Below are 26,602 nucleotides of genomic sequence, written 5' to 3'. Positions count from 1 at the left end.
GTGTGTATTTACTTGTTCTGCAGTGCAGTTATTGTACTACTGTATATCAGATGGAAGGGACAACTTGAATTTATGTCATGCCATTGTGTCTCCATCAATTAAGGACAGAAGACACGTCTTAGTTTTTAAACAAAGTGACCCTCAAGTAAGGAGACAGGGAAGGGATATTACAGGTATTCACTGGAGGTAACAGGAGGTTTAAATGTTTTTTTTTTTTTTTTTTTAAAGTACCAAGGAAGCAATGAAAAGACGAAGGAAATGTTGAAGAGGCCATGACCAGTGTGTCGGGTGAAACTGAGGCATTGGTTGAGAAAATCCTCTCCTGAATACCTATAACAGCCCCTGTAGAAATACTGCAAGAGGAAGACAAGTGTCCACATAATCTCAGAGGGCTGACTTAAGTGTCTGACCCTGAGGTTGCTGTAACTGACTGTCCAGATCCCCCAGGACATTTTAACCCAGGGGAGTGTAGGTGAGGACCAAGGGGCTATAGTCATAGGCACTGTGTCTGAAATAGAGGACACTGCTGAGGTTGAGTCAGTTCCTCCTGTGTTGAGGAACCAGCAAATGGAGACTACCATCAGGCTAACCATCAGCAGTCCAGCTGGTGACCTGACGAGATGGGACCGTGAGTACGCTTTTTAAGGGATGGCTCAGAGTCTTTTTCCCAAACTATAGCATTTTTCTTGACGAATTAATTTCTCAGAAAAGATTAGAACATTATGTAAGTGCCTTGGCTATGACACTATGGGACCTTGGTCACATATACTATACTTAAGCTGGACCTCAGCTTCTCGGCAATTGCATCACAGCAAATTGGGCCTCCAGTAGCTATCAAAATGTTTTATATCCAGGCTGCTATAAGCATGTGTCCCGCTTCTCCAGACATGGCTTGTGCAGCTCTAATCCTTATTGATAATGAAGAGGTTAAAAAGATTATTTTCCTTTGGTCATTTTTCAATTATTTCAAATGCAATATCTTCCTTAAAAACATGTTGTTTGCAACATCTGCTGACTGCTAGACACACTGTAGTTTCTGGCCCACTCACGCAAGACACTGCCCCTCTTCAATGAAACAATTCTACTGTGAGTTTCTGATTATTTTTGTAATATTATGAGAGCTTACAGCGAATCAAGCAGTTTGATGCTTCTTTGCAAAGTCTATGGCTTATAAGCACTTCTGGAAAATATGTCGAAAGCAGAGGTGTTTTTTTCAAAGAGTGGATTATTGCTTTCTGCAACACTAATCTACTTTCAAATTAAAAAGTTTCTGCTTTTTAATTGATGCTGTTCTGCCTGTACATTTTTAGTATTTCAGTGTTCACAATGGCATTTTTATTACTTAGATGTCTATCTCCAACCATTCAATTTAGTTAACCTCATGTATGTAGGAAATCCTGTCACCCCTGGGATCAGGTGTTCAGTTCTACCCTGACTTATGTTGTCACTTGTGTACAAAAACACGCTAGAAAGTTAGGATAATTGTAACGTCAGTCAATTTATTGTTCACGATCAGGAAGTGCTTTTGTTGCTTAAACGACGGCACTTTTTATTTTGACACATTTTTGTTTATTATATATTGTATTACAGAAGTTAATTGAGTCGTGCGATAGAATAGTTTCTCATATTCCTATTTTCAGCTGACTACCAAAGATAATTTTTCATTGTCATGAGTTGTAATACTAATGTGTAGTTCTTACTAGAACACCTACAGTACCTTGTGAATAATGGCTCATGATTATCTTTGGAATAATGTGTTTGTGTTGATAAAATGGGTTAAATATTTTTTAGTTTTTTCTTAACAAAGACCAAACATTTGTTTACTACTTACATTAAATAAGGCTTTTGGAAACTGATTTTTAACTTTTTCAAAGGAATATGACTTGTTTTGTGAAAATCAATATGTATTTTGAAGTTACAGTGCACCTGCTGGGGTTGCTATTGCAGATAGAAAATGGTGGCATTTTGTTAGAACCTACTGATCACTATTTTATATTTAAAGTGATATATATGTTAAAATGAGTGTGCCACTATACTAGTTTTAATGTAGTACAATGTACATTTCAGTTAATTATCCTGACAAAATACTGACACAGCTGCACTTTACATGACAGAAACATTTCAGATAAAGTTAGTTAAGACTTACTACTGTGGTACAGTGTATTCGAAAAGTATTCAGACACTTGTTCCACATTTTGTTATGTTACAGCCTTATTCTAAAATGGATTAAAAAACAATTTTCCCTCATCAATCTACACACAATACCCCATAATGACAAACTTGATTGGTGTAAATTCAATTGATTCAACATGATTTGGAATGGCACACACCTGATTATATAAGGCCCCACAGTTCACAGTGCATGTCAGAGCAAAAGCTAAGCCATGAGGTCGAAGGAATTGTCTGTAGACCTCCGAGACACGATTGTGTCGAGGCACAGATCTGGGGAAGGGTACAACAAAATGTCTGCAGCATTGAGTGTTCTCCAAGAACACAGTGGCCTCCAACATTCTTAAATGAAAGAAGTTTGGAAGGGCCATGGTCAGGGAGTTGACCAAGAACTCGATGGTCACTCTGACAGACCTCCAGAGTTCCTCTGTGGAGATGGGAGAACCTTCCAGAACAGACAACCGTCTCTGCAGCATTCCACCAATCAGGCCTTTATGGTAGAGTGGCCAGATGGAAGCTGAGGAACTCCTCAGTAAAACGCACATAACAGCCTGCTTGGAGCTTGCCAAAAGGCACCTGAAGGACTCTCAGACCACGAGAAACAAGATTCCTTGGTCTGATGAAACCAAGATTGTACTCTTTGGCCTGAATGCCAAGTGTCACGTCTGGAGGAAACCAGGCACCGCTCATCACTTGGCCAATACTATCCCTACGGTGAAGCATGGCGGTGGCAGCATCATTCTGTGGGGATGTTTTTTAGCATTAATGCAGTGCAGGGACTGGAAGACTAGTCAGGATCGAGTGAAAGATGAACGGAGCAAAGTACAGAGAGATCCTTGATGAAAACCTGCTCTAGAGCGCTCAGGACCTCAGACTGGGGCGAAGGTTCACCTTCCAACAGGACAATGACTGTAAGCACACCGCCAAGACAACGCAGGAGTGACTTTGGGACAAGTCTCTGAATGTCCTTGAGTGGCCCAGCCAGAGCCCGGACTTGAACCCGATCAAATATCTCTGGAGAGACCTGAAAATAGCTGTGCAGTGACGCTCCCCATCCAACCTGACAGAGCTTAAGAGGATCTGCAGAGAAGAATGGGAGAAACTCCCAAAATACAAGTGTGCCAAGCTTGTAGTGTCATACCCAAGAAGACACAAAGCTGTAATCGCTGCCAAAGGTGCTTCAACAAAGTACTGGGTAAAGGGTCTGAATACTTATCTACTACTAATATCAATAATGTGATATTTCAGTTTTTTATTTTTAATAAATTAGCAACAATTTCTAATGTCATTATTGGGTATTGTGTGTAGATTGATGAGAAATAGAATAAGGCTGGAGCATAACATAATGCAGAAAAAGTGAAGGGGTCTGAATATTTTCCGAATGCACTGTATGTGACGTGGACTTGAAGTACAGTGTTGCATCTACCTCCACACTGATCAGGAATTTCACTTTGTACTGTACATTATGTTTAAAAGTGCACTCATTCCTAAAGTGTTGCATGTTGCTCACAAGATGTTGCAAATCTTAAATTAAAGCCTTTGCATTGCTCTGCGGTGTGTTGGTGCCTGGGGATTGCTGATTAATATCAAGGTAGGATGGGGGTGCTCTGCTTTTAGGATGTCCAGTCGTCCATAGCTCTTAAGACTGTTCCCCTCGCTCTTGACAATAACGGACACCTCTCACCATGTTTTCACCATCTTACAGTTTCGTCAGTGACACCAACCCTCATTCCTTCAACCAGTTCAGCCCTTAGTGAGTATGCTCGTCCGGCAGTGTGCGGTGTGTCTCTTGTTACCCACAAACCTCACTCTCTTTGCCTGCTTGGCCTCACATACAGTAGAGCTACATCATCACTGGCACGGCTTATAGAAGTCAGAAGTAGTGGAGAAAGGACCTACTGATGTAGTTGGGTATGGGGTTTGGCAGTGAGACAGACAGTTGGTCAGTCACTGCCTCTGCTCACTGCCACAAGCCCCAGTAGAATGCCATTGTACTAACCTCAGCCTACGAGAAACAGGTTGCCCCATCTACTGCCTTGACTTTTTCCTTGTACAGAACTGAAGACTTAAATGATGTGAATTCAGTCACCACAGATGCACATACTAAAAAGTTATATTTAGGCCACCACGCCGTTGGCATAGATCCCCCTGTTTGCCGTGTGCTTGATTTGGCGTGAATTTTCTAAACATCTGATTTGTGTTTTACAGAAATTCTTTTAAGAGTGTTGACGCGCAGCATGCAGCGCCAGTCTCATACAGTTATTGGTCATTCATTAATGACCCCCGCTGCATGCTGTTTGGTTAGTCAAATTGGAATTAAAGTACCATCCTGCCATTAACCAAAATCAGATCCATTAGCACACCTAAAACCTCTCTCCTTCAGATGGCTAGCTATTCTCATTATTTTGGACGCGCCCATGTTTGCCTCTCTGTCTTCTGTGTATTAGTTGGTCCTCAGCTCAGCCAGATGTTATATCTCAGTATAAACACTTCTTTAGGATCTATGCCCTGTCCTCATCTCTCACCCCCTGGCTATGCTCTCGGCAGTGACGTCAGGTGACATTTTAGGTTATCCACGGGTAACCATGACAGTATACGTTACACCGGCACAAGAATAAGGGAGCCTGGCTTCAAAAGACAGTGAAGCAAGAGAGAGCTTATTCTGGCAGACTGGAGCTTTATGAAAGATAATCATTCTGTGATAAAAAAAAAGAGGATGACAGTGCACGCTACGTACATTGGACAATGGTGCATCTTATTCAGCAGGCTGTGCTTTGAACGGCAGGTTCTTATAGACTCTATAAAGCTCTATAATATAGAGTATATCTACAGTGATATTGCGCCTACTAAATCGAAATCAGACAGCATAGAAAACAGACAGTAGGAGTTTACTGTATTACTGACTTGTGAATACAAAACAGCAGACGTGAATCTATCCTAACATAAATCCAGTTATTTAAGACTTTCTGAAAATGTAAATAATAATGTGATAACGTAAAAAAATAAAAAATAAAAAATAAAAAAATAAAAATATATATATATATATATAATAGTTGAGGTGCATGGATGACTAACTTCTTATTATGAGATAAAAGCATGTTACCTGAATTTACTTGAATTTTGCCTAGATTAATGTTGATAGACTACTGATGGATTAGATTATTATTTGTATTGACTAGAAACGTTTTTGTATGTCTGCTCTACAGCATAGGGTTCATGCTCTTTGGAATTCCGCTGCATTATTTTTGTGAGAGGTGAATTGGTTATTGTTACTTTGAGTGTCCCTGACCTTTTCCTTAGATAAAGACTTGACTGACTGAAAATGAGTGAGCTGCTAGTCCAACATCAGGCCCTCGTGTGGGTGTGGGTGTGTCTTTCGATTTGTTGTTATCTACTGAGGAGAATATGATGGGAAAAAAACTCTTGAACTATTAGGTTGTTATGGTCTTATTTATTTACATGCTAACTTATTATATTATTAATCTGTATACTAGTTATACAACTCTAATGTAACTGTACTCTATTAGCTACTAACTTAGTTTTTACTAACCTGTAGAATGTTGATGGATAACTAATTTAGAGAGTAGGCTCTATGTACAGTGACTACTGTAACATGAACACATTCCGTCATTATTCATCACTGATTGCCTTCATGTGTGCTTAGTATTTTAGCTAAATGTGAAACATGACTTGAGGGATTTGCCCTCAAGGTCTCAGGTGTGCAAACAAGTGTGAATAATCTATATGCATTTAGTACAAGGTAACTGGAGTGAGTATGTTTAATGATGCTTAAAATTCATAACAAGGTTCAGAGACCACTCAGTGTTGCAGTGATTCAGCTTTACTCCCTCTAAAACATATTGAGCATCATTTCTTAAAGTATGGGACATGTTTTATACTGCATTTATACAGTTAGGCCATATTACAGTATGTGACAATATGACCTCTGAGTTCTGTAATATGCAGTTCTACAGTGAGTGATAGAAAGTCAAATATGTCCCAAATACTTTAACCCTCCAGAGCCCTCATCTGTTACAGACTTGACTTATCTCTCCCTAATGCTTCATGTGTTCATACTGTAGTTTGCTGTGTCATATACCATATTTAGTTGAGCATGTTACATTGTATTATGTGCTTTGTCAATCGGTATTGTCAATACTGCAGAGTTTCTTCTGTTTTTCTTGAGCACAATAGTTGGTTTGACTTAACATTGACAATGTACACAGCCAACAAGGCTCTTAGAAGACACTTTAAGGTCAAGAGTTTGCCAAAAGTATTATGTAAAGACTTACACAAAATGGTTTTGTTTGTGTCGTACAAATAGACAATCAAAAAGTGATGTTTGCATGAATTCCAGTCAGAGGAAATGCTCAGTGAGATGGATGCATTAGACATTAGTTGTTTCACTACAGTTAAAATGGAATAACCATCCATTCCTAGTTAAAAATGTCCTCAAATGTTTGCCTGCATACATCATTCAAAACATCTATTGAAAACACTGAACACCAGACACAGGATGTCCTAAAATGCTTCATGTATCTAGGTGCTACATGTTTTCTATGTGCATTTGATGTTTAAATAAGTTCTGTTTTGACTTTATGTATTTCTTTTTGTCGTTTGTGTTCCTGTTTTGTATCATTTCGTCGTTAACGTTCTTGTTGTTTTGTTCCTTAACCATGTTTACATCATTTAAAAAATGTTTTGTATTTTTCATGTGACCCCCCCTCCACTTTCCTTTCAACCAATCATGTGCGTGCGCATCATATGACTTTGTCATGTGGCTTGCATGGTGCTGATGATGTCGTCTCCGCTGTTGAACAGAAGGTAATTTGTTTTGTTCTGTTTGGTCAGATTCACATTAGATCTATGAGAAATAGTGGAAATAAGATATGATTACAACAAGTATAGAACGATAAGATCATTCATTTGCAATATTAGTGCCCTCACTGAGCAGAATTTTTTGGGGGGTCAACCTGCATTCTATCTATCTCACTTCATCTCCAACCATTCATAGTAAGACTACTTACAGTAATACATTTTGTTTTCTTTAAAGATCAGCCATTATGCTTACCTGCCATATCACGTTTTTACAGAGCCTCACGCTTTTCTGAGAGCTGCAGAGTATTTTCCTTACTTTGCCTTATTACAAGCTATAAGTATGTGACATGTATCTGCCATATGGTAATATCAGTGAGCATTAAACAATCTGTGGTTGGAGACAAGCAAATGGTGGACCTCTATACTAGATGACTCAATTTATTTTTATCGTTTTTTGGGCCTCAGGTGTAAAATTGCCATCTCTCGTTGCCATCACAACCTATCTCGTTGCCATCACAACCTTATGTGCGAACACAACCTATCTTTCGCTTTGCAAAATCACATCACCTCAGCCCTAAACATCACAATAGCAGCATTGAAACCATCACTTTTTGCCAACTGCATCGCACACCCATTACATTTATTTAACTGGATTGACTTACTCATCCATGGATTTGACTCCTTTTCCAAAGAAACTGTCCCAGAATGCTTATTTGAACGGACTAACAGTGGTATTCACACCACATTAATGCATGCATGCAAGTTCACTCCTGTTTCTCCTACTCCCTTTTTGTTTCTACTGTCTCACCAGACAGAAAGGTCTGGCCTGTCTGCATGTCTGTCCTGTTGATGTCTGTATTCAATGTGCCTCCAATGTTATTCACATGTATTGATGCAGATTGAAAAACAAAAGTCACATTTAAAGTACCTTTAAAACCATCTGGTGTGACAATAATGTTTCCAATGCATTTGGGCACAGCAGACCTATCACTTAGGAATGGATATAGTGTGTTTGAGAGAGCAGAAACAAGTTATTGAGAAATTTGATATGGATGATACTGCACACTTTAGTTGTATGTATTCCAGTTGATCTGTTGATATAGACAATGATTTGCTTGATATCCATGTTAGATCTTGTCATTTAGAATAATGTATCAAGAAACATCAAACTATTTTGTCTGATGTAATGTCCAGAAATTGGTACTATAGTTATGAAAAATAATCTCAGCTGCAATATAACTTTAAGCAATACTATTTTGAAATAGCTATATAAGGTATTCCTTTATTATATATAAAAAGTAAACAACATTTAAAAAATAAATAATAATAATTGAATTATTGTTGCATCAGATGAAAATGTGGACTGTCATAAATTGATGAGTACCAAAATACAAAAATATACCAGAATCACTACATATTGAATACATGGTGTTTGCATGGTAGAGCATGTTTTTGTTAATATCTCTAATTCATGTATAACCCTAATGGCTCTTTTTCCTTCTTAGCAATTGGAAAACCTCACCTAACTGGGAATGATGCTCATAACTGGATACATTCTATGAATATAACTCTCTGTTACATGCCACCATTTTTACTGATTTTCTTTTCACTACCTCTGTTTATTTCAATTACAGCATCAAATCATGCTTACTCCAAGACTATCTTGTGGAATGCAATGTAATCAGATAATCACCCAAGATCAGGATCAAGTGTCTTCACGCATGTTTGATTGACAAATTGTGTAATAACTCAAATTCATTTTAGAAGTGTCTTAATTAACAATAGCAATAGCAATTTATGTTTGAAATCCAATTAAACTACGATAGTTGAATCAGGGACATGTTAATAAACTGTACATTTTATGAATGAATGTAGTGATACGTGCAAGGTGAATTGAAGATGTCCTGCATGTGAAAATACAGAGACCAATACTCAACTTTTCAGGGCAAATGTAGAGGGAAAAATAGCAACAGACATAGCAGGGAATCATCTAATTATAGAATTTAATGAAGAATTTAATGAAGTAGAACACAGTGAGGTTTAGGCCAAGATCCATTGGATAGGATGAGTCAGAAGTTGGCCAGTTTTCATCTTTCTCTCTTATTTCTTATATTTTTTACCTGAATTTTGCTGAAGTCAAAGGAGACAGGTTACTCTTCTCCAAATAAACTGCCAGGCAGGGTTATAGTTGAAACTAAAGTATTACAAATCTCTGCTGGCACTTTTCTGGGTATGTTTGAGAATGTCTGGCAACATTGCTGTTGGCTGTTGCTCTTTTATTGCCCTCAGTGAGAATGACCTGCTCTCAGTTCATTGGTGAATAAATATCATCAGGTTGATAAGAGGCAACAAAGCTCCTTCAAGTATGACAGTGAGCTTCAAAGGCTTCAATCAGATACAACCTCAAGGTCAGGGTGTCTGGCTAGAAAATTTCAGACAGTATTTTCAAAAAAAGTTAGGTAAAGTTAATTATCTCTTTGATATCAGCCAAAACCAAAAAAATCTGTCTGTATTTGCTGCAGTCATTTGGAACCTGATGCCACCCCACAGTTGGCGATAGTGGGTAGTGAAAGGCTGGGGCTTTAATAAGTGCTCTATATTAGTTGTTTTAATATCATATTCACTGCTAACTGTGTGTAACCAAAGTATACATGATTAATAAGTTACGGTTCTTAGAGCCTCCTCCCTACAACCCCCTGTGACTGAGGTGACATAGCTGTAAATTCAAGAGCTTACATCATTCAACTCAAACACACATTCTTAAAGGCACACACACACACACACACACACACACACACAGGCTGGAACACACACAGGCTGGAACAAACACACTGACCCTCCCTCCCACAGGACCATGATCATTTTATTAAATGTAATAGAGTAACATGTCAAGGCGAGGGGGCTAATTACCTTGTGTCCCTGTCATTACTCTGGAGGACAGGCCAGATAACAGGGTGCTCCTGAAGGAGAATTACATTTCGCCACCGTCTTCCTTACCCGCCCACTCACACTTGCTGTCCCTCCATCATAACCCGCCCTTGAGTCTATGAGAGACAAAGACTTAATTTTATCGCTTCTAAACGTCATGCAGGTTGTTTGTTTTGAAAGACAGTTAGATAAGTAACACAAGAAATTATATAATACTGACTAATAGTGACTAATAGAGTAGTCCCAAAGTGGCTTGGGTTTGAGAGGAATATAATCCTCCTCCTGAAGCAAGGGGAGAATTAGTGATGTGGGGCTATACTGAAACAAGTTAATGAGGCCAGCTGTACTCAGTCATCTCACATGCATTAAGGGCTCTGGGTAGGAGACTGAGCTGAGCATATTGAGAGTAGCTATGGTAGCTGACCACTGTGTCCTGATTTTTCCCATGTAGGGGAGCCCAGTCCCCCTAAATTGGAGAGCAAGCTGCAGACCACAGGCAACGCTCTTAAGGTCAACTGGATCAAGCAGGATGATGGGGGCTCACCCATTATGCACTACCTGGTCAGATACAGGCCTGTGAGTATGATGGGCGCGGAGGTAATACTGTGGATATTGTTTTTCTTCCCCTGTTTGTTTGTTTGTTTGTTTGAATGTTTTTTGTTTATTCAAGAGACTCTCTCAAATGTGTTTTGGCCTCATTTATTCTAATGATATAAATTAAGCAAAATGCATGTTAACATTTTAAGCTTATGGATAGTTTATGGAGTGGATCCGATAACTTGAATAAATGGAATGACAGATCTCCATTGTGTTTCTGCTAAATGGATATGTAGACACTCGTTACTGAAGTAAGTGGGAAGATGCATTGATGGCCTGATAGGTATGTTTGAATGCCTGCATGAATTCACACAGATGAGCAGTGTGCAATGGATTTATGATGGCCCAATCATTGAGTGTCTCTCCTCCCCTTCTGTGATCTCCTCAGAAGCACGTTTCAGACTGGAAGCCAGAGATCCGTCTGCCCTCTGGCAGTGAGTACGTGGTGCTGAACAGTCTGGACTGGAACACGGAGTACGAGGTGTTTGTGGTGGCCGAGAATCAGCAGGGCAAGTCCCTGCCCGGCATCCTCTCCTTCAGGACCGCAGCAGAGCCTACCGCCATCCCAGGTACTGCCCCTGACCCCCTTTTCCACATGGACACACTGCCAACAGAGATGCTGCAACCGTGACCCAATACCAACTCCTACACCCAAGTGGGCTTTTAGTTAGGCCTTGAGAGTTCAAGCCCAACATGTAGTTATCATTTCCCTGTCCTGACCTGTTTGGCTAGCCTGTTGGTTTACCATTCCGTTTGACAATATTTCCATTCATCCTTGTTTTGAATGGGATGTTGCAGTCCTCATTTCCTTACCAAGTCATTGAGATCCAAACAGGTCTGGGAAAAGAGAACAAATTGACAGATTAGGACATGGCAGGTTATTCCCCCCCATCAGGGCTACTGTACTTCAGGGAGCACATTCATCACACTGGATACACTTTGCCGTCTGCACTCACACCATTGCACATACAGTAGTTTTGGGGTGATACGATAGATAGAATCGAACAGAGACCATGGCAGTTTTATTCACTGTTTGGGACGGAATATCACCGTTGGGGATGCTTGGTTGCTATAGATAGAGCTCAGCAGCACGGTCCTCTTGTCTCAGCCTAACCTCTCCGGCTGACATTGCGGTACAGGTTTAGTGAGCAATAATGCCCAAGCAGATCAGATCAGGCCTGGAACATTGCCTTCAGCTCCTACTGTACATACCAAGCCTCTGCCACGGGTGGTCACATGGTTACGGTCAGCCTGCTCTCTGTTGACAGTGTTTGGTCTGAAAGGTTTGCATTTTAACTTAGGGCTGCCTCCCCACTGACCAAACCTGGGCTCTGAACCTGTCTCTCTCTATCTCTCTCTTTTCTTCTTTTTGTGTTCTCCCTTGATGAATCTTTTTTCTCTCTCTTTCTCTCGATCTCAAGGTCTCACTCTCCCCTTCTCTTTTTTGCTCGCTTTTTTGAATTCTCTCTCTCTTTTCATGCTCATCTGTCTCTTTTCATCTTTCACACTCAGTGGTTTTTTGATGTGTCCGTAAAAGAGAATAAAAAGTCAGCCTCTGTCCATCTTGCTGTCCCATTCCTCTCTCTTTCACTCTATCTCTCTCTTCCAAAGCCAGGTTTAATGGTTCTCAGTTCAGGCTCACTACGGTATTTATTGACCTGAATATGTGCTTTGGCTCAGTGGGGATGCAACCTGTATTGCATGGTGACGCTTCAACAGGATTAATGTGTTAATGCATTACTGGAGATCTAACAGGCATCTGCCAGTGCATGGCACAGGGACCGGCTTTTTCTCATGCACTTGATGGGAACCAGCCATATAGCACTGGGAGGTTTGGATCACTCATTATTCCGCCAGAGCAGGTTCACATGGACACCGTCAAAGTCCTTTTTTATTCACTTATTTATTTCATGTTTAATTTTGAGTATTTCTGCCACACTCGTTGCAGTGCCAATGGCAATGGCAGTCACTTTTATGAAAAGCATGTGGGCGTTTGAGGAAAAAACGCGGGGGGGGGGGTATTTTTAGGCACAACATCAACAACGACTTTCTGTCATACATCTGGGCTCGCTCTGTGTTATATATTGGCACTGCAACACATTCTTTGAATACAGGTGTGTGCATATGATATGAAGTTTACTTCTACATTTTTGGTTGCTTTTTTATTTTCATATGAAATATACATTTATATTTACAGTACCCGGAAAGTAAACTTTATTGTGGGTAAAGTTAAAGTCAAAAGGAAATGTTGGAATTTAAGGACAGTGTAGACCCATGTGATTGCTTGTCTCTTGGAGACTTTGATATCAGTGGATTTTGAGCGCGCTTAGTAGCCAGGGTCGTTGCAGTTCAAAATTTACCAATCCAAATCTCCCAAGCTAAGGTTGACATGGAGTAATGCTAATATATTAAAAGCAATTAACTTTTACAGTTTAATTAACATGAGATCACTCATTCATCCATCCCATGTGGCATTTTTCATGGACTTGACCTTGTAATCAGTTTGAGTTTGAATGTGTCTTTTGCTTGGGCAACTCTCCCTGCCATGGAGAATTAGATGAAATCTACTCAGTCGCCTGGATGTGCTCTTGCATACAGGTGCTTGGCTCTTTGAAAAGATCTCAGTATAACCTGCACTGTGATTAAAAAAGTTGTTGATATGCCAGGGAGGTTGTCCTATACAGTATGTGTTTTTAAATGTATCTTTCACTGTCAACCATTACCCATCACTTTTGACCTTTCTGTAACCTTTCACACTTGCTTGCTGTGATACTTGTGTCATTTGCTGTGCTACTAACATGCTATGGCTTTTTTTTTTACTTTGATCCTTTAACTTCCTTGGATTTCCTTTTTATTCCTTCATTTAGTCTCAATTAACCTTTCAAACTTGCGTTTCTGTATTTATGACCTATTTTCTATCTCTCTCTTTTTTTCTCTCTCCCTCTCTCCCTATTTCTCTCCCACTTCCCGTTCCCTTCTTGTCCTGTCTTCATGTGTGATCTTGGGCACCTCTGGACCATATCATTTTCATACACACACATTTATTTCTTTGTGTAATGTTTTTTCTTCACATTTTGCTGTGAATATCACTTTGAACAATCTTCTGTGTATTTTCTGTGGTATGGTTGTATCTGTGGCCTCAGCTACCCTTGGCTGCTCGTGTGTGACGTACACTCTGGCATCTCTCATGCTCTCCATGCTGACTGTGTTCTGGCTCTCATAAACTGGGTCTTGTTCAAGGAGAGAGGATAGCCTGGCCTTTGAAATCTCGGCCAGACCCCTTTGTTTTCTATGCCTTCTGACCCTTGTGCAGACACACACGAAAAAAAGACAAAGGATCAAGATATCAGTTTATTGTTAAGGGGTTAAAATGGGGTGCTTGGTACTTATATCATTCTGAATGTCTTTGATTTTTTTGTCATCAATGTTTATTATGCATATGTAAAATGGATTTTTGAGAGACTTTTGTTATGTCACGAAATGGGGACGTTGTAGAAAAAGCTGTGCCTACCTTCTGTGTATTTGGATACAAGCTTCAATTGCCATTGTTCCGGCTTTACATAACAGGAAAGGCACACTTTGCAGAGGAGTTTTGTATTGGTTGACATTAACCATTAAGATTTCAAGACATCTTACTCTTTTCTGTTTTCTTTTCTTGGTCACAAGGCTCATATTGAAAGGTGTTGTTATGAGGGACAAGCGTATGCCTTGCCAATTGTCATGAGAAGGTTATTCAATTCATGTATTGTGACATAAGTGTACATAATCTTTTCAAAAGATCTTCAGAACTAAATATAGGATGTTCTTTTGGTTGTATCTTTTTGTTCTCTTTTTACCTGAAGAAAATGCTCAAAATTAATGCTATAGCTGTTTAACATTAAGAGTCTATGTCAGTCAATTTCAATAATGTGAAATTATTATATTCTACAACACATTTTTGTAAGTACAGTACATACCAGTGTGTTTCCATGCTGTAATCATTGTAGGTTTTAAGAAGATATGATAGTGTTACTACTACTACATTTTGGAGAAAAATAACGTCTAGAGCTCTAGAGACTTACATTCTGAAATGCAAGCGTGTGATACAGTGCTGAATTCTGTTGACTGTTCATCCTCAGTAATGCTAAGTTTGTTTTAGCCCATATTTTGTGCTTATCTGAAGCTATAACAAAGTGTCTTATATCACGGTTGGCCCATATAGGGGTTTTAAACCAGGGTTAGGATATGTTCTAAAGCCTGGCTGCACTGAGAACACCCTTATGAGAAAGAGAGATGGATGTTCCTTTGTTCAAAACTCAGATTAGCATTTTGTGATGAGTCTTCTTACAGTTTTGCTCCCCCCATTTTTAAATTGGCTCGGAAGGTAATAAAGTGATGCGCCTGGAGTTTGGCTCCTGGGTTCGCATGTGCCAATCCCATTGTTTGGCTCTTCTTTTATACATGTACTGTAATCACTACTCTTTGTAAATGTTAGCCAAGTTTTCTTAAGTAATACTGTAGGGTTAAGATTGAGTTTATACTACAACTGTTGCCTTCTTAGTAATCAAGATTTTGAATCAAGTAAGGATAGCTAACTCTCTTGAGATAACAAGGGTCACACGGTATTCTCATTATAGTACCTCTCTGGGTGTCCACCTGTTAATGTTTTGATCCTTGTTGTAACTTACATAAGCTCATACCATACTTTGCTACCATTTGGGAAACTTGAAAAAGTGCACATGCACATCTTTATTAATCCATCTTGGTTGATTTAATGAATTTCCTCAGTTATAGTCCTGAATCTGCCTTTAAGTAATTTCACTTACCGAAATGTACTTATATAGTTAGCCTTAGCTTAGAGACTTTTTGCAACAGGCTTTATTGACTGTGTTCCTTCCCAATATATTCTGTTTCTTATCTAACTGCAGGTTGCCAGGAAATTTGCAGCAAACACCTGACAAGTCTGTAACAAATATGTTCCGTGCTGACACAGCATGGATTTGTATTTTTCCCCTTCCCGAGAATGATCTGAGAGCCAGCCACCTCAGTGTTGAAACATTTAATGTGTTTTATCACACTTGTTAAAATGCAGATGGAGCTGCCGGAAAAAACATCCACCACTGCTCTGCCTGGCAAGTAAACACTGTGAGAAAATGCTTTCTCTCACTCTTAGCCATTGTGGTAAATAAAGAACTGCCAGTGGGAGCGGTGCCACAGAGGGTGACTTAACATTATAGAGAATTTGTGAGAATATGGACAATCAGTGTGAGAAGATGAGATGGACAATGGGCCCCTCCGTCTCTCTGTCTCTCTTCAGAGAAGGTCTTATAGTTCTCAATCTCTTCTCAGTGTGTAAGGACGCAAGGCGTTCATTTCTCAAAGCTTTGACCTTGGGTCTTACCGAGAAACATAAAGAGAGATTGCAAATAGAGTGACTGGCTGAGAGATTGCTATTGTTGCTACTGTACCTGGTGCTAAAACTTTGCAAAAGGTTTTTAATTGTTGCTCACTGCCACTTGGAGCAGGACTGTGATTTATCAGGACTTTCTGGAAAGTTGTTCCATGGCACTGCAGCAGTCGATGGAATGCATTTTTCTTTCAGCTCCCTGGTGCATGTCATTAATAATTCAGCACTTCCCTCTCATGCATTTGCTGCACTCATATGAGGGTTATGTCAACAACTATAATCTAAGCTATTTCATCAGAGGCATAAAGCTCACGGCTGTCACATGGCACTCCATGCTTGTCTTATAGGGATTTATGCCCTGGTTATCCATCTTGACTCCAATCTCAACCTCTTTATGATATGAGTTATGTTTGCATGTGTCAAAGTTTGTACATTTTTACCAGTTTCCTAAAACTAACAGCACCCCATCCCGCTGGAGGTGTAATGTAGAATAGTGAAATTATAATATAATGTTGGAGAACATTTTGCTTGATTTTCCTATTTTAAACAACATATTTTTTGGTATATGTAGGTCTACTGGATTCTTGTCTGTTGCTGTCAATATTCTCAACTATAACTTTCTGTTGTAACATATATCCAGTAAATGACTAATTGTGTTCAGGGAAATGTAATGTAGTTATTGACATAATTTGCTCACTACATTTGAATAAAGAAAATCAGCGACAAATATATGAAAGTTAGGACTGACAAGACACATCAACTGCACATATACATTAATCAAGTGTTTGTTTGAGTTTGTGTTACTGCCATAAAGAATATCCCTCCTCTTTAAATGTACCAATGTATACAGAGTGAATTTGAATAAGGGTACACATCCTTTCTATTTAGTCCAAATCAGTCTACTTACACATATTTGTAAGCCCTGGAGCGCAAACGTAGGAAAGTGTTTGCCAAATTCACTGTGTGTGTTACAGTAAGATAAGAACTTGGTAATTTGGGGGGAAAGCTGTAATACAGTACAAGATGGAGCAGAAACCTAACAATCTCAATGCATTTAAATGGGAATGAGGACTTCACTTGAATGTTTAATGAAAGTCTTCATGCCTGTGTGAGTCATTGAACTTAGGAAGAGAACACTGGGGGTGAAATTGCATGATGGTTTGTTAGTCCAACTTAAACATACAGTGCCTTCGGAAAGTATTGAGACTTTTTACACATTTTGTTGTGTTATGGACTAAATTTAAAATGGATTAAATTAAAATAATTTTCCATCAATCCACACACAATACCCCAGAATGGCAAAGCGAAAACACATTTTTTGAAATTTCAGTACATTTATTAAAATTGAAATACATAAATACCTCATGTACATAAGTATTCAGACCCTTTGCTATGACACTCTTAAACTTGAAAAATGTCATCAACAAATCACTCAGTAAGTTGAATTGAGTCCATCTTAATGCAAGGATAATAGTTCATGTAAATAGTTCATGTTGGAATTAATATCTTAATTACATAAGCTCTGATTTGCATAGGAAATTGAGTGTATAACACAACAAAATGTGGAAAAAGTGAAGGGGTCTGAATACTTTCCGAAGGCACTGTACATTGTTTGATGAGGGAAGTATATTGATTTAGATATATTTTACTGTGAGAAAAATGTTGTGTATAAGTGGCATAATGTTCTCAATTAGATAAGAACTAGTAATTCCAAATTCAGGATTCCTTGTTTCCCATTAATTCAGGCTAATCATTGTGCCCCATGCAGGAAGCGAAAAACGAACAAATTTCCTCTTATTTTTGTTCGTATCCACGATTTGTTCTTATTTTGTTTGTATCCATTGATTTCTGGGATTCACCAATGTTTTCTTATTTTTGCTCTTCTCTTAGGTAAGAGAACATTTTACGAGTGGTCGAGAGCACTCTTACCAAGATAAGAAAAAAACATCTCGTTTTCACAGTCCACAAATTGTTTGTCTAACGCAAGGAAACATACGTTTTAAATTTGAGGATGAATATAATATAATCAAATTTAGATTATCATATGTTTTAGAGCAATTATAATGATTGGATTATTAAATTCGTGGGCTAAAGAAATACTATTGGTCTATTGATCCCAATTAAGACTTAAAACAAACCTTGGATGATATTGCGTGCGTTCAGCATCTGAATGGTTTACAGACTGCTCTTAGATGCTTTGGCCATCCAGGCCGTACGCAGACAATGCGTTTTTAGAGATCGCACAGATCTATTTGATGAGACGGATGAATGGCTGCTGGGCCGTTTCAGATTGCCAAGAGCACTGCTTTTAGATTTGTGTAATACTCTGGAGCCTCAATTTAGGCGAAACGCTCTCCGGTCAAATCCCGTGCCTCCACACCTGCCCTTATGTAGTGTTTAGGGGACGTTACCTATGCTAATACAAACAATCGGGCACGCGCCTCCAATGTATGATCAAGTGGGATTCATCATTCAGCTCACCTGGGTAAGAGCAGATTTGGGCGGTGAAGAACGTTTGGTGCATCTGATGTTGACTTCTCTTATTCTTCTCTTCTCTTATTTTTTCTCTTAACAGAGAATTAAGAGAAAATATTAAAGATATTTAAGAGAATGTTGCTGCATGAGGCCCATTGTCTCATATTTGACCACTAACAGAGCTAACACCAGTGGGAAAATACTCTATCTTTGTACTGTAGTCGACCTTACTGTGTCAAATAAACCACAGTCCAAATACACTTGTTTACACTGCATGCAAATTAGCTGCAAATGTGAGATTGATTTGACACAAACTGCTGTTATTAATTTAGTGTTAATCATGCATCTGTTATCTGTCAGTAATGCTGTAGATGGTTTAATAGCTTCTATTGACACTGTTCATGAGTGTGTGTGTGTGTGTGTGTGTGTGTGTGTGTGTGTGTGTGTGTGTGTGTGTGTGTGTGTGTGTGTGTGTGTGTGTGTGTGTGTGTGTGTGTGTGTGTGTGTGTGTAATGTTGTTTGTTCGAGACAGAGTATAGAGTTTGGAAACATGCTCATCCTTTGTAGTGGAGCAATATTGTTGTTTTATTTGACATATTCCTGGATATTAACTTGTTAATTTCTGGTAAGTAGCTTGTGTTTTGCCCCCTGAAAACACAACCCTTTCCCTAGCTTCTGATTTCTTATTTCAATTGTTGGTTTATGTATGCATTTTGTGTGTGCTGATGTATGTAAAAGAGACTGAAACTAATTTGCACAATTGTCAATTTGTTCTCTACTGCCGTATGTTTACACTGTCAGCATGAAGTCATAAAAATGAGCAAGTGGAAGCAACATAAAGCCTTTACACATATACAGGAAGTGATGATATCAAGAGAACATCTTTACTTAATGCTATGTGGGTTTTTTTGGAAAGGGTTGGTGCTATATGGGGTTTTTTGGAAAGCGTTGGTGACATGAACTAGGTTATTGACTTTTATGTGAAATCAACAGAATTATTTGATTGATACAGTTATAGTTTGCCTCTTTGATTTTTAGATTAGATTAGCGTAGCAGGTCATCTGAAATGGGCATGTCTAGTTTGTTTCCCTACAGTATATAGGCGCTATACAGTATGTATCAGCTCACCTCTTAATATAGTACTATAGATGGCTGATACATGCACTGTGTCTAACACATTAACTTAGATATGTGTTGTTGTCAGTTGTTTATCAGTTTAATATAACTAATATGATTGTGATATTTCTGTAGGCTCAAGTGTGTGCGGCATGAAGAGCACTTCATTAATCTATTTCAAGAATTCAAATATGATAAACGAAAACAAGCACCAAATCATGTACAGTATGGTGTTTTGGTGTGCTTAACACCATTGGACTGGTATGCTGTTCTGTTTATAGAATAAGTAATGATTTGGCCCCAGAACCTGCTGAAAGCAAAGCAACACAATTGAGGCCTAGAAGGTTGAAGTCTTACAGTTTCAAGTTATGAATGAAAGGTTGTGGATAAAAGCTTGACTCAGTATCTCTCTCCCTCTTCCTCTCCCTTTCTCTAACTTTTTCTCTGCCTCCCTCCCTCTTCCTCCTTTTTCTTCTTTCTCTCTATATCCTTGCCTCCAGATGCCATCGGTGGCAGCTCAGGCCTGGGCACGGGGGCCATCGTGGGAATCCTCATCGTGGTCTTCATTCTGCTGCTTGTGGGTGTTGACGTTACCTGCTACTTCCTCAACAAATGTGGCCTTCTTATGTGCATCGCAGTCAACTTCTGCGGCAAGTCCGGTCCCGGAGCCAAGAGCAAGGACATTGAGGAAGGCAACGCGGCATTCACGTGAGTCTCTCCTCTCTTTCCCCTGGTCTCCTTCTGGCTCACGATGTGCAGCATGCACTTTCTAAGTGCCCGGTCCGAATAATGCATCCGGAATATGCAATCCACCCAGTGCTTTTCAAATATCCAGTATTCTAATCTAACTTGTTTTGTAGTGCTGTGTGGATTTTTGTTGCCGTTGCCGCTATATTCTTCGTAATTTTGTGCTGTCAAACTGTCACCCCATGTGTCCATAAGTCCTAGTTGAAATTAGTACTATTTAATTTGGTTATAGAATCTGATAGAAAAATAGATGTTTTTAAGAAATTACCATAGATGGTCAGGCTGTATCAAAGCTTACTATATAGCTATGAACATGAACCAAGCTGTTTTTTAGACAGCTTGGCAATGAAAATCCAGTTTTGGGACTGGGACTGGGACTGGGACCAAGGAGACTGACTGCCATTTGGATGTGCGTTTGTGTCTGTCTCCCTGATAACCTCCTTGTGTCCTGCTTACAGGAAGGATGAATCGAAGGAGCCCATTGTGGAGGTGAGGACAGAGGAGGAGCGCACTCCTAACCATGAAGGGGGTGGACCCACAGAGCCCAATGAGACCACCCCTCTGACCGAGCCAGAGTGAGTACACCACCCCTGGCCATGGCTAGACGATGACCTGTATATTCAGCAAATCAGTAGTCTGTCCACCATGGATATAATATATACAGATAAGATGACACACATATTTTGACTTAGGACAAGACCTCTTAGCTTACAGGTAATGTGGTACATGGTTCCTCTTTGCTTATGATATCCTGTGGTGACCACAGTTAAGTGCTTTGATCTTGTGTTTCCTGTCATAGTGTACTGTACTTGGAGAGAGGTTTGTTAGCTAGAGTGAAGACGTTCACTACATTGTAGCAAAATCAAGGCATGCAAGAATGGTTTTCAAGACTTGGTATTGCTAATGTTTTTTGCTTAAGCTAATGGTAACAAACAGTGGCATTGTATAAGCTTTAAACACTTCGTTACCTCTACGCTAGACCCTTTATCACCTAGTTTGGATTTAATTTGCTTTAGTTTGCATAGTTTAGAGTTTGTGTGTATGTGTTTTCCTTACTGCACAGATTGTTTTGTTAACATTTTGAATCTCTAGTTATTTGCTTTATCACCGCATGTAGCACTTACTCTGGACGTGTGTTTGTGCCTTGGCCTCCCCTTCCTACCCCTCCCTTCTCTTGTTCTCTCTCTCTATCTCTTGGCTCTACGGGTCCTCTCTCTCCTCTCAGGCACGCTGCTGACTCCACCGCCACGGTGGTAGACTTGCTCCCCTCTGTCGCCACTAACTCTGATCCTGTCACTGAGACCTTTAGCACGGCCCAGAACAGCCCAGCTAGTGAAAGCACCACTCTAACCTCAAGCATAGCTGCCTCAACGCCCACCCCAGCCCAAACCAAAGCTGCCCCCAAGGCCTCCCCCAAAAGCACCCCTGCCCCTATCCCTCAGTCCAGCACACCCAAAGCTACCTCAAGCCCTGCCCTTGTCCCCCAGCATGCCGCCCAATCTGACATCGCACCCCTAGTCGACCTGAGCGACTGCCCTGCCCCTACTAAGACCACACCCTCATCTGACCCTAAGCCCCCCGCCTCAGTCAAAACTGATGTGCCACAGAGCCAGTCTGAACCCGTCAAAAGCCCCACCGACAGCTCAGCCAAACCCTCCCAGAACGAATTACAGATAGACAGCCTGACCAAGGATGTGCTTGGTGCCCTGGGCAAAGGCACCGAACCCCTGGCAGACTCCACTGCTCCACCCGCACCAGCCCAGGAAGAGTATGACCCCCCCTCTTTCTCTTAGAGATGTCTGTTAGTGTATGTCTGTCCTTACTCACCCACCACCACCACCTCCTCCACCCTCCTCCACCACCTCCCACTGTTTTCTGTATCTGTTCTTTTTGTGTGGGCAACCTTCTTTCTTCTCTTTCTCACTAACAACTTTGCTTTGACATGGAATCACTACACTATAGTATCACTGCAGCAACTAATGTAGCCCCATTGCCTTGGGGGATAAAAATAGTTGAATATAATTTTTATTTTTCTCAAAAATATTTACTTCTGCCATGTGGCATTCAGCCATGATATTGAGGGTATTTACATGTCTTGTCATGCTATATCATTCAAGTTTTACCTTGTCTGATGGATAGCAACCCTTACATGGAAACAACAGAATTATTGTCCTTATATTCCTGCCAAAATTGTTCTCTGCTACAGTATCTCCTGAAAAGAATCCTACTTCATTACAACAACACAAAGCCATTATGATCAGCAGCAGTACAGAGAGTTTTTAGTTTCCTTTTTTCCTCAGTGGAGTCCCTTAGATCTTATCTCAGACAAACCTTAAGTTTCATAGGCAGGCTTGGTGGAGAAATATTCCAGGAGCTTTCCCCAGTCAACTGATGAAAGAATACCCTCTTTCTTTCATCCCACTCTTTGCTCACATAACACTCCAAACCAAAGAGGGAAGACATCAGTGATGAATTATGGGGAGTTAATGTATCCTTCCAAACATGCTCTCGTCAACAGTATCACCATGATAAAACAAGATTCGTCAATTGGGAGATTTGTCTTCATAACTTTTACGCGATTGAATCATCAACCTCCCTCTGGTCTCCACTGTGATTTGTCTTCGGTGCTCCAAACCGCAACTCTTGTCAGGCATCTTGCAGGCTTACAGGATTACTGAGCGTCTCTTCTGAGGACTCCGTCTCCTCCTGGGGATAGAATACGCTCTTTGCCATCCAATGCTACAGAATACTGATCTGACCATACAATCCAAGAGTATAATAGAGGGCTGTCGTGATGTTGATGAATAGTCATTAGATTTTTCTTAGATTTGACTTAGATATGAGGCTTGCTATGACAAAAGCCCCCAGGGCTTTTTGAAGGAAAGCCCTCAGAACTTGTCATTGGACATCATCAAATCAACAAAGTTTCAATGCTGACAAGAGTCTTCTAGGATGTTTTTGTCATTCAATTCTTCTCAATCACAATACTGTAACAATACAGGCAGTTTAGTTGAGTTCATCTGCATTCTGGCAGTGGTGAGCATGCGTAAATGTTTGGCCTCTTTAGCACCCCCAGGCCTGTGCAGCGGCAGACCCTCGTGCCAAACTTGACTGGAGATAAAGATGTCCTGCCGGGGATAAATGGGGTTGACCCCTCGTAAAATATTTACAAGACACTTTTGTTTCTTCCTTGCCTTTTGCTTTTTCATAGCTCAGTGGTTTGTTTGCCCCTCCTTTTCTATTCTCTCCTTCACTGCCTCCCAGCTCTTTTGACTGTTGCTGTCAGCTCTAAACACCAGGGTACCATGGGAAGGATCCCCATGTGAACCGCTTTAATCATTATGGAAAGCAAACAGTGCCACTCCACCCTACAGAACCAGGGATTTGTTTTTGTTTTACCTGGCTGGAGGAAACAGCGGGACAGCAGGACAACTCAACCTGCTTCAAACAAATCCTCCCTACACACACACACACACACACACACACACACACACACACAGAGCTCTCCTTTCCAGCTGACACACAGCTATAGTGCAGCTGGCAGGCATAGCTGCCCCTCGGCATCTGGGTGCTAAAACAAACAACCAACCACTCAACTGGGCAGGATCTGTCTGCTCCCTTGTAATACCCACACTACGCCAACTGCACCATCAATTGCACCTGATTGGTCTAGAAGCTAATTTGCTGCCTTGCCATTTGTTTGGGTGTTCTTGTTGTGATGGGATACTGAGTTGTTTTTTCAAAGCCAACCTTAGTTTCAACCTTAGTATCAAAAGCCCTGTTGATGCCATTCCTGTTCTCTCTTCTGCCAAGGTCAGTCAGCACTGAGATCAATGACCCTGTGACTTATTCCCCTGTCGGCCAACTTGGTAATTTTATCATGACGGTGCTCTCTGACAAAGAAAACCACAGGTTGATACAGCAACCAGACCTCTGACAGCCAACCCTATCCTGAGGTGACAAAATGTCTTCTATAATAGCTCTGTCCTTGCCAGGTTGAAGGTTGCCTGCGGTTTTTCCACTGGAGTGCTTCAGCCTTGACACCACACTCTGTGCTCCTTTTCACCAATGGAACTTTTTTGTGCCCACTGTTCCACACGTCAGGGATGTTGTTGTCAATTGCACCCGTATGCATGGCCAGGCACCCACAGCGGGCAGTGGCAGCCCTCTCAAGAGAGTTTCATTGTGGTGAAGGTAATGGAAGTTGGGCCCGCTGTCGTGATCAAACCGAAATTGCTTGGATCAGTTACCTGCTGTGGGGTCTGACTTGACAGTACCAGCAAACTCCCTGGGGACTCCAACAAAGCCCAGCAACACCAATTGGATTGTGTAGATAAGTGTAGTGAAAGAGTATTACGTTACAATGTCCCACAACGCCTCTGTGTGGCTAATGGTTGGGACTAGTGTAACTCATGTCATGCCTTTATCAGTGATCAGTCACCGACTTCTTTGTTGACTCTTTCAGTGTGTCCTTCTGTTCATGAGTGCTCCAATGTTTTTTTCTTTTATACCTTTTTTCCTAGTTATGATATGGTGCCATGCCACTGTATGTAGAATGCTTAAACACGCTTCATGTAGAGGATGAGTCCTATACTGTACATGCCCAGATAGCCTCAGAGTTCATCATCTAAATTTGCCACTCTAGAGAAGTCCAAAAATAAGTAAATCACTTTATTAGGTAGTTGTTGTTTACCTGAGTAGCATGCTTGAAGACTATTGTCTCAACGTGAACGTGATGGTGCTAATGGTCAGGGAAAGTTCTAGCATAGACAAACCAAAGTACATAGATGAAATAGACACTCATGCTGAGTCAGAGGTGGATTCTCTGCTCTACAGCTTTATCTCGTATCACTTGTTAGCAGTTATGATTTGGATCACAAATGCAGGCCTAGAAGTGATTTTTCCCTTGACAGCCAATCAATACAAACTAACCCTTGAGTAATCAATACAAACTAACCCTTGAGTAATCAAATGGGGAAAGACAATTTGCTGTGAGTAGACTAAGACTGCTTTGTCACATCAGAGGAGATAAAAGTTCAAATTAATTTCATTGAATTACTCTAACAAAGTACAATCGGAAGCAAATGTATGACATTGCATGATTAGGCTACATTTCAGACACTGTGATAAGACTTTTGTATTTTACTTACATTTTTGGAGAGAATGAGGGATAAAAAAAAATCTAACAGATTCAGTGGCTACTAAACCAGAAGGGTCAGAGATAACAAAGTGCTATTTTTGTTAAGGTGCCATTTTTACATTCAGTGACTTAATGTGCAACCCAATCCAGAACGTCTGTATCCTCTAAGCCTTTACCGTGTCTCTGTTGTGTTCAAGTGTGCCATTCTGCATTGTACTGTACTGTACCTTTGCTCTCTCATCTCTCATATCACCATGCATTGTCCCATGAAAACAGCTGTGACATCCGTCTGGCTGTCTTTGATGTCAGGATAGGATAGCAGAGTGGATCCTATTATGTGTGAAACACATTTGGTTCCAGAGAAAACAAATTCCCTGAAAAGCTCAAGCACGTTTTTCTCTTTTTTTTTCAAAAGAGACAAAAGACAGATTAAAACAGACAGTTGCTACGAGAGCTTTGGAATTCATCACTAAAAGGATCTTTCTTTCTTTTTGTTTGTGTGGTTCTCTCTTTCCCTCCAGCAGTAAGATCGTGACCGACGATAAAAGTAAACCCGAGACGGAGACAGAGGTGAAGAAAGCTCCCTCTGAGGTGAAGACAGTCCCCAACGAAGCTGCCCAAACAAACGGCAACGAGAGCAAAGCATGATCCTCACCAGCAGGGGGGGCCGAGCCACAGTCACAGACCTCCAGAAAACGTCACACACCACCCATCAAATGATAAAAAAAGCTCAAAAAGGGTCTTTCTTCAGTGTCTTCTGAGTTCTCTGAACAAAAGATGAGTCTGTTAGACGTGTAGAGCGGAATAAGACCTCATGCACCTGCCTTAGTGTTTTTCTATTTCGTTCTTTATCTGTTATTTCTTTTGTCATTTTTCTCTTTGTTCACAGAAAAGAAGGAAAATCCTTACCTCTAGTTCACTCTCCTTGTCTCCTTTTGTATGTAACATCAAAGTTACCAGTCATGTGGGACAGAAGCTAAATATCAGTCTATCAGGATTGTAGCTTTACTTCAGAACAATGCCTTTACAATGTGCACACACATAAACCCAATACATTACCAACACTATTTCCAGTTATGTTCTCTTTATTATGCAGTATTGCCATCATTATTTCCACTCTTAATGGATTATGGGTACCTTTAAATGTTTTGTTGTGTTTAAATAATGTGCAGACGTAATTGCCTTTTATTTTATCATTGTTTTTCATGTGTAATTTCCAGGATTAG

General features: G+C 40.3%; 1 protein-coding gene across 1 annotated transcript in view; it reads left to right on the top strand.

Moving 5' to 3' along the window:
- The window catches only part of ncam1a (neural cell adhesion molecule 1a), a 164,941-nt gene extending 138,809 nt beyond the window's left edge, over positions 1-26,132 (top strand). The window contains exons 14-18 of the mRNA XM_083665517.1: positions 10,367-10,491; positions 10,901-11,081; positions 19,990-20,197; positions 20,695-20,811; positions 25,898-26,132. Of these exons, the coding sequence (XP_083521643.1) occupies positions 10,367-10,491; positions 10,901-11,081; positions 19,990-20,197; positions 20,695-20,811; positions 25,898-26,024 (758 nt within the window). The 3' untranslated portion in view covers positions 26,025-26,132. The remainder of the gene's footprint in view (positions 1-10,366; positions 10,492-10,900; positions 11,082-19,989; positions 20,198-20,694; positions 20,812-25,897) is intronic.
- Positions 26,133-26,602: the final 470 nt, after the last annotated feature.

The sequence above is a fragment of the Argentina silus genome, assembly GCF_951799395.1.
Source record: "Argentina silus genome assembly, chromosome: 2".
NCBI classification, from domain to species: Eukaryota; Metazoa; Chordata; class Actinopteri; order Argentiniformes; family Argentinidae; genus Argentina; species Argentina silus.
The sequence above is the reverse complement of the archived record's forward strand: the minus strand, read 5'-3'. Positions and strand labels throughout refer to the sequence as shown.